Source organism: Cyprinodon tularosa, unplaced genomic scaffold (assembly GCF_016077235.1).
Source record: "Cyprinodon tularosa strain WSP-4 unplaced genomic scaffold, ASM1607723v1 ctg291, whole genome shotgun sequence".
NCBI classification, from domain to species: Eukaryota; Metazoa; Chordata; class Actinopteri; order Cyprinodontiformes; family Cyprinodontidae; genus Cyprinodon; species Cyprinodon tularosa.
In genome coordinates, this window is record NW_024038998.1 from 563,517 (window position 1) to 572,623 (window position 9,107).

Consider the following 9,107-nt stretch of genomic DNA (forward strand, 5'->3'; position numbering starts at 1 on the left):
TAAACTAAAGAGAAAGATGGCTTTTTTTAAATATTGATTTGATTTCATTTGCCAGATGAAAAGAAGTTAGAAAACAAATGATCACCTTGGTTCCACCCACAATGATGCAATGCTTAGATATGGTTTTTACTGCATTGTTCAGAAAATTGGGCCCTAATTGATCTGTCTCGATGCCACTACGTAGCGGCAGCTTATTGGCTGAAATATATTAGAGGACGAAACCATTTACTGATTCTAAAGAAATTACAGATTAAGAATACCACCAGAGGGGCTCAGGGTGTAGGTTCACTGTGGATTAGGGCTATACGCATTTGTTAAGTAATCGGATTACAAATCTGGCCAATTTAAATAAAAATTAGCCTTACAATCCGACAGTGTGCGACGTTGCATCCCCTCATATCTGTGAGTACAGAGAAAAGCAGAATCCGGAGATGCTTCCGTGACGCTGCCTTGGATGTTTACCCATCCAATGGAATCGTAGAGAAATGAAGACCAGCTTTGATTCCCTTTTCAGTATAGCCTTCGTTAATCACTCCGTGCTTCATTATTAGCCATGGTTTTGTTGCGGAGCTTCGCGCAGCTGACAATGCTGCTCCTCCGGAGCGGATGGTGGGGAGTCGCGCCGAGCCCCACCGATGAAGGAGCACTCCGGACCGGCCACGGGGAGCACGGAGAGCCCGGCCATCAGGAGGCTCATAAGGACTCGTACAGCACATTCGCTTCCGAGTTCCTGGAGTCCAGATATTTGTCTGATGAAGGTAAGGATTTGGATCTCTTTAATCAAATCCAATAGATGTGGACCTTGGTTACGTATGAACAAATATTGGAGACTGCAAAGAGAAAATTAAAGCGTGCAGACGATGTGTATTTCATTGCTTTGAACCCATCTCTGCATCTGCACAGGGCCTTTCAGCACCTAGGCCAGCTCCCCGCTGGTCCATCCCTCCACCACTCACTCACAACAGAATGCCTCTCCCCATTTGATTTATTTGATCATTTATATAGCCTACTCTATAGTATTATATAGTGTTTTGTTTTTCTATCTTGCAGGTTATCCATTCCCCACAGCCCCACCAGTCGATCCTTTTGCCAAGATCAAAGTCAGCGACTGCGGAGTAACCAAAGGCTGCATAAGGTCAGAAACACAACTTTAGCCCTAAATCCACTGTTTCTAAACTGATGTGCTGCTACATTTTCTACAGGTCCTCTGACATTTGTGTTGAGTGAAGCTACAGTGCAAATATGTGAAAAAGAGTTAACATTTTACATCACTTTTGACCAAAAATCTTAAAAAGTTGTGCCAAAAAGTGTATCCTTCTAAAGTAACACTTTGTAAAACAACCTCTGATTAATCTTCCAGCTTTGCACCACAGACTGGGGTTTTTTGAAATAACTCAAGGTCAGTCTTACTGGATAAAGAGCTTCTGTGAAAACATTGTGTCATATTTTCTGGTGGATTCAAGTCTAAGTTAGACTGATCCATTTTAACATTGATTATAAAGCATTCAATTGCAGCTCTGGTTATTTTTTTAAGGGTTGTTTTGTTGGTGGGAGGTGAACCTGCACCCCAGTCTAAAGTGTTTTTAAGGTTCTAACGGCTTGTTTTAAAACCTGAACCATACCTCTATTTTCTCTATTAGTCTGATGTTGCCCTGTCTATTTTTTCCCTGCACAGAATAGTTGTTTTATTAAAAGATAAAATTATGCTCAGGTGAAATATAGATTGGAGTTAGTTTACTACTGATGGTAATTAGTTTAACTTGAATTTATATAGGGGTATCAGAGTAATCTTGACAAATACATTTCAGACTTTTCAAGTTTTTATTAGTATAAAATACTGAACATCATTTATGACTTTCCTTCCACTTCATATCTATAACCTACAGTATGCTGTTCTAAAAGCAAATAAAATCCAAATAGAAAATGCAATCCTGAGATTGTAAAATGATAAAATTTGAAGGCTTAAGAAGTCTAAACTCGTATGTTCTACGGTAATATTTTGTTTTATTTCAGCTTTATATTGTGTCTCTTTACTGACTGATGCTCTATTTGTGTGCAGGTATGGGAAACCAGGATGCGATGCAGAGTCATGTGACTACTTTCTGAGCTATCGTCGCATTGGCACAGATGTAGAGTTTGAGATGAGTGCGGACACAGACGGCTGGGTGGCTGTGGGTTTCTCCTCCGACAAAAAAATGGTAAGAAACTGTGCAACATTCATGTCTGCTGTTTGTAAACAAACATATTGATCATTCTTTTATAAAAGGTAGCTTTCATTGATAATTTTTTTTACAAGTTTGGTGAGAGATTGACAGTTATCTAAATGCTAGTAATGTAAACATTTTAGACATTATTCAGAAAACTAAAGCCCTACATCAACAAACAGAATAATTTTACAGGAACATTAAGACTGTCTTTCTTGCTCATGTTTAGAAAAAGCTATGTAAATTATTAGGACTTCCATCTGACACTTGATTACAACAAGACAAATTCTGTACAAGAAAAACAAACACTATAGCTTATGTAAATTACAATAACAGCAATTGTAAAAGTTCAAAGCAGGCAGAATAAGCATAGAATCTAAAGCAAAGAAAAGATTAATCAGTCACATGGTCTTCCAAGCAAGAATGGGTTTTTTGCTTCTTATTTTGGGGATTGTGTACACTAGATGCAATTTAGATACAGCAGGTACTTCATTATATAAACATATTGCACACTATTATACAAAATAAAATAAAAAAGATTGTTAAAATATCAACAGCGGGGAGGACTGTCGCCTTGCAACAAGAAGGTTCTGGGTTCGATTCCCGGCCCGGGGTCTTTCTGCATGGAGTTTGCATGTTCTCCCTATGCCTGTGTGGGTTCTCTCCAGATACTCTGCTTCCTCCCACATTCCAAAAACATGACTTTTAGGTTAATTGGTTTCTCTAAATTCTCCTTAGGTGTGTTTTTGTGTACATGGTTGTGTGTCTTTGTGCGTCTCTATGTTGCCCTGCAACAGACCTGTGACCTGTCCAGGGTGGACCCAGCCTCTCGCTCATAGAGTGCCGGAGAAAAGCACCGCCCCACTGTGACCCTGAGAAGGACTAAGCAGGAGAAGATGGATGGATGGATGGATGGACAGATGGATGGATATGAAAAGATCTGAGTGTCAGAAGGCATTGAAAGGCATTGAAAATGGTTGAAAATTCTATTAGGTGCACAGAATCCTCCAGCCTTCAGGTGATGCTGCAGGAGAAACACCAAAGTTGCTCTTAAAGAAAAGGATAAGTGAAATCCTTAAACTAGCCAACACCTTTGACAGCAGTCCAAAAACTTTCCTTATTTCTGTGTAAGTGTTGATGGTACATTTGAATTAACAAGCTTCATTGGATTCTAGACCGTTCCCTAATTTTCTGCCACATACTTGCTAACCAGGCTAAGTACACAAAAATTGCTCTGTTTACAACTAAGAGAAAATGTAAAGACCCAATTAATAAATCAGAGTATTAATGCAGTATTGAATAATTTCAGTAACAAACACTTAATACGTTTAATACATCATAAAGACTCATTACACACAGACTAATGTTTACAAGCCTTTACTTTTTTTAATTATTATATTTTAATGGTTTAAGTACTGAAATACAACATTTATGTTTAGTGTTGCTTAGTCTAAACATTAGTTAACCAGACATGTACATAACTGTAAATATTTTTTTAGATGGGAAATTTAATCAAAACAGACTAAAACTGCTCATAATAATTTATGTGTTCATCATAATTAATTTAGAAAAAGGTTAAAACACACAGATTTAAATCTTTGCTGCAGTTAAGGAATTTACCGCATACTTTATTTTCAATCATGAGTGTCTTAAACTAGGTGTTAATGCAGGACTGTTAATTCTTCTACCTTAGTTTATGTCACCCAGTTTCGTCTTGTTTTATAGGAAAACAGCAAAAAAAAACCCAAATGGTTAGAATTGGGCTTCTTTGTTTTCTGTCTTCTCGAACCTGCTGTTGATAGTGTAGATGGTAGCTTTTCCTGAGCCAGGTTCTCACAGAGGTTAACTGAGATCTCTTCTCTCCACTGTCACCACATGTATGCTCAATATGAGGTATCGTAAAGTTAAAAACACCATGGTATTAAGTGTCTGTTGATACTTACTGGTTCAGAAGAAGTGATTGCTAATGCAGCAGAGATCGTTAAAGTTTTTAGGTGTTTTTTTTTTAACAAGATATAATATAAATCTATGTACTTTGAATCTGTTAATAAGACTGGATTGAACTCTTTGGAGGTCTATTTGTTTTTAAATGTCTCCTTTTTCAATCTTTCCGTTGGACTTTGGGCCTAGAGTCCTTCATTAAGTCTAAAAGAATTATTTGACTCCCTATGTCTGTGTATTAACTAGATCATTTTATTGTGTGAAGAGCCTTGGGATAACATTTATGTTGAAATGGCATCATGTATAAAAACCAAACAGAATTGAACAAATTCTGCTAAAACCATCATCATCATCAGTATCATCAGATCAACAACCAAATCTTTTCTTCCATCTATAATCCCTTTTGTCTTAGGGAGGAGATGATGTAATGGGGTGTGTTCACGATGATAACGGACGTGTGAGGATCCACCATTTCTACAATGTCGGCCAGTGGGCCAAGGAGATCAAGAGGAACCCGGCTCGGGATGAAGAAGGAATCTTCGAGAACAACCGGGTTACCTGCCGTTTCAAGCGACCATTATACGTCCCAAGAGAGGAGACGCTGGTGGATTTACATCTATCATGGTATTACCTGTTCGCATGGGGACCTGCTATTCAAGGTGAGTATGAACATATCAGCTTCTCTTTAAAAATAAAATCCTGAATGACACCTTCCTACTGCGCCAACAGGTTCCATCACAAGACATGACATCGACAGTCCTCCAGTCAGTGACCGCATGATCAGCATCTATAAGTATGAAGACATCTTTATGCCGTCCACAGCCTATCAGACCTTCAACTCTCCAATCTGTTTACTGCTCATCGTCGCTCTTACCTTTTATTTGCTCATGGGAACGCCATAAATAAGCACAGCCAATCACACTGTAGAGGAGGGAGTGAAGAGATGATCATGTAGCAATAAAAATAAGCTGGTTGCCACAATGACATATGCACCTTGAACAGATTAAGACTATTTTAGACATAGTAAACATTAGACAGTATATGAGGATTGCTCATCTTGAAAAATGAATAAACAACTGCTATAGAGGATAAATGTACTTCAGATATGTAATCAGAGTTTTAACCGTCTTTTTGAACATTCACGACAGCATCTTTGGATTTGGAAGACAGTGTTTACACTTACCACTGAATAAACTGGGAGCCATTTCAGAACCCCACTGTTGGCTGGCGACTCGAGAGAACATTTCCTGGAAAGCAAAGACTAAAGAAAAATGACATGAAAGAGCTTTCCTGCAGTGTTCATGTGGATATGAGCCAACATATCTTCCTCAGCTATGGCCAATGCTTATTTATGAGGTGGAAAAAAAATATTCAAAGGAATATTTTACAGAACTTGGTTTCTCACTCATGTTGTTTTAACCTTTTAAATCTGAATTAAAAATCTTTGAAAATGTTAAAAGGTCTAAAATAATCTGTTACTACAACAAGGAACCTTTAAAGTACAGAGAAGTATGTTCAAGTATAAAATGAAAATACAAACCTTTCTGTTTGAATGATGTGTCCTCTTTCTCCACAGCCTATTCACTGAAACCAAGCTCCCTTGTTTTACTCCTTGTTTGTTCTTTCTCAGTAGCGCAAAAAAAAATAGGTATATGTGTTGCAAAGGGGCACAGTGCTAAAAGGGTGCATCAAACCTTTATTCCTGATCAGCTGTTTCTGGAGTTAACAACTATTTTAATGCTTGTGATGTGATGTGACCAGTAACAGAGGCCCATTACAGAAAATGTGGGGCGCAGGGAATGGAGAAGGATAAAGACATTTTAGGGATAAAGAAAACTTTTAAAAGCGCTTAAAGACAATAGGTAATTTATATCAGTCTATCAGAATGGGGCTGTAAATATTAGCATCAGCCACTGATGGTAAAATGACAAATTACTGTTGTCCTGAAACTGGGAAGACAGGAGAACTCGTTTCCAGAGAAAAAGCAGCAGATTTTAGAGTTGCCCCTGCATTTATTGATAAAGACAACTACTGTTTTCTGTGAATGAAAGTAATTTTTTTATTTATTTCAGCTTTGTTTTTGATATATTGTGATTACGTTTTTTTCTTTTGCGTTAAAGCCCAAACTTACATGGTTTAAATGTCAAGGATCAGTTGCAACAATCTGACTGCTTTAAGAAGGAGCTTTTGTAAAATGTACCCACTTAAATGTAACTTTACATGGTTTTGGCTATTGACGCTCAGATGCCTGTTTACTGTATAAAAATACATATGCAAAAGTGTTACATTGCCTCAGGTCTCCCCTACTGATTGGTGGCAAGAAAAATAAGGGGACTTGTTTTTTTGGTTTTTGTTTTTTTTTGTCATTTCGTCACTAATAGTTTATTTTACTGAACAGTGAATAAAAATATAAAAGTAATATTATTGAAATTTGGAGAAACAGGATTTAAATCTTCACTCAGACATAACACTACAACACAGCTGTGACGTAACCGATTGATAACTGATCAGAATAAATATGTAGTAGCCTAAATCATTTTTACCTTAGCAAGATGTGCAATTTTATTTATTAATATTAAATATTACTTGCATGACTACTTAGCAGAGAGGAACGCTAGTTACTACAAATATTTTCTTTTATGTTTTAAAGTCTTGTAGCCATAAAGGCATTCCACAATGTGAAAAACAAGACCAAGCAACACTACTATGCAAAGGTTCATAGGAACAAGAGGGAGGAAATATGCTAGCAGAAACTTTGAGCTGCTGAGTCAGGATTTCAAATAACTGGCTCCAGCGGAGAGCAGATGGTAAAGGGCTGGATTAGATTCTATAATGTGTATCTGGAGGCAACATTAATGCATGGTGGAGTGTTCTTATAAGTCGGTGGTTTCATAACTGCTTAGAAATACAGAACAAAGAGTCTTAAGTTCCAGAACAAAAAGTCTTACACGTGGGATTACACGAAGAGGCAGAAGAATTTGAAGAACCAGTGGATGTTGTGGATAGGAGTGCAAGATGTTTGCAGCATCCAAACTGCAGAATTATGCAGAAGCTGTGCAAGTGTATCTACAGTAGGAAACAAATATGCATTTTTGAGAGCAAAGTATGTATAGGCTACATTATATATTGGTTCGATTTAGTTGTTGTATTTCGTTTACTGATATGAATACAGAATATTGCTCTTTTTATTTTTTTATGTAGGCTACAGTACATGTCTCATCTGGGTTGAATGAGTCCCAGAGGAGTTTGTGGGGAATGTGGTTAGGGCATTGTGCTTGGAGTCTAGAGGTTCTGAGTTCAAACTCCCACGGACTGACACTCTGGCTCTCTGAGCAAGACGCTTAACCCCACACTGCTACCTGGGCACCGCGCAATGGCCCTTCTTCTTCTTCTTCTTATGAGATTTTATGGCGGTTGGCAAACTTGTGAAATGTGCATTACCGCCACCAACTGATATGGAGTAAAGCAAGGAAACAGGAAACGATTCACCCCCCAAAAAAAAAAAATAAAAAAATAAAAATACCTGTGTAACTTAAACCCACATAATACTAAATTACATTTGCCCGTATAATTTTAATTTACTCTAGGTCATCGTAACTCTGCCAGTTTCTGATGGTCCCATCGGTCCTCCCATCATGCTTCCAACCATCTCCCAGTTCAAATCTTTTACGTCCAGATATTTTTCTGCAGCCTTCACTATTATTTTGATTTTTTTCTGTTTTTTTTTGTCGTCTGTGCAGTACAATTAATCACTTCCACCATGAAAAGAACAAAATTTGTCTTTTTAACAATTAGTGAGTCTTCATCAATTTTTGGAGATTTCTCTAGAGGTTTGAAATTTGCCGTATGTTGAACTGTAGGTTTGGGTTTTTCTAACTGAGATGGGATCCTTTTTGCAGCTTCAGCATAGGTTATTCCGAGCTCAAATTTCATTTTTTTTATTTCTTCAGACCTTTTGCTTGCTTCACAGCCGCGATAAGCAGCAGTATGTTCTCCACCACAATTACAGCATTTTATTTTAGCTTCTTTTCCACATTTACCATATTGGTGTTCTCCTGCACACCTTCCACACCTGTTTCCCTTTATAAACTGCTGCAATGTGTCCGAATTTTTGGCATTTGAAACATCTCAATGGTGGAGGATTGTAGATTTTGACATTATAACTGATGTAACCAATGAATACTTTCCTTGGTAATTGCTCTTCCTCGAATGTAATTAGCACAGATAAACTGTCAGATCTTTCTCCGTTTCTTGTTGTTTTTAACCGTTTTCCTTCTTTTACTTTTGCACCGCTTATGTTTTCCAGAATCTCTTTTTCAGAAATCTTTAAAGGAACTCCTCCAATGACTCCCCTGCTGATCTTTTTGTTCTCCATTAGGCTGCACTGAACTCTTGTCCCGTCAATTTTGTTGATTCGTATTGCTTTGCCTTGCTGGGCGCTGTCTCTGCAGTTAATTAGCAGGTCTCCACTGTACAGAATTCTGGCACCTCTGACTTCTCCAACAAGTTTATTGATGGTTTTTGTTAAGTGAACCGGATTCCAATTTGTAAAAGAGTCTGCCTGATTAACGACTTTGAATATGACTTTGAATTCATTTTGTTTTGCTGTGGAATGTATGGATTGATCATCACTGGATTGTTCTGAACTAGATTCCCCTTTAACTGATCTGTTTTTTCCGCTTTTTCTCATTTTTTGATGTTGCTATCTTCCAAGCTTCATTGTCACTATTTCCCTCTTCCATCCCACAAGAATCGCTTCCTGTTTCCTCACTACTCACGGCCCAGGACATTTCTCCACAAGCAGAGCAGCTTCAAAACACGCGCCATGCACCAAACGACCAACGTCTCGACCAGGATCCGCGCAATGGCCCTCCCCAAAGTGATGGGTTAAATACAGAGAGTGCATTTTGTTGCTCTGTAGTTGTGACAGTGTAATGACAATAAAAAATAAAAAGGGTTTTA

At 37.9% G+C, this 9,107-nt stretch overlaps 1 protein-coding gene across 1 annotated transcript; it reads left to right on the top strand.

The window, feature by feature from the left end:
• Positions 1-230: 230 nt before the first annotated feature.
• LOC119787252 (DOMON domain-containing protein FRRS1L) lies at positions 231-5,688 on the top strand. The gene is made up of 5 exons (XM_038291006.1): positions 231-758; positions 1,051-1,135; positions 2,060-2,198; positions 4,558-4,804; positions 4,875-5,688. Exons 1-5 carry the CDS (start codon positions 554-556, stop codon positions 5,045-5,047), a joined length of 849 nt encoding a protein of 282 aa, XP_038146934.1. The 5' UTR covers positions 231-553; the 3' UTR covers positions 5,048-5,688.
• Positions 5,689-9,107: the final 3,419 nt, after the last annotated feature.

Coding starts and splice junctions, on each gene's coding strand:
- LOC119787252 (XM_038291006.1), top strand. CDS start 554: ATGGTTTTGTTGCGGAGCTTCGCGCAGCTGACAATGCTGCTCCTCCGG. Junction 1,136..2,059: donor GTAACCAAAGGCTGCATAAG/GTCAGAAACACA, acceptor ATTTGTGTGCAG/GTATGGGAAACCAGGATGCG. Junction 4,805..4,874: donor ATGGGGACCTGCTATTCAAG/GTGAGTATGAAC, acceptor CTGCGCCAACAG/GTTCCATCACAAGACATGAC.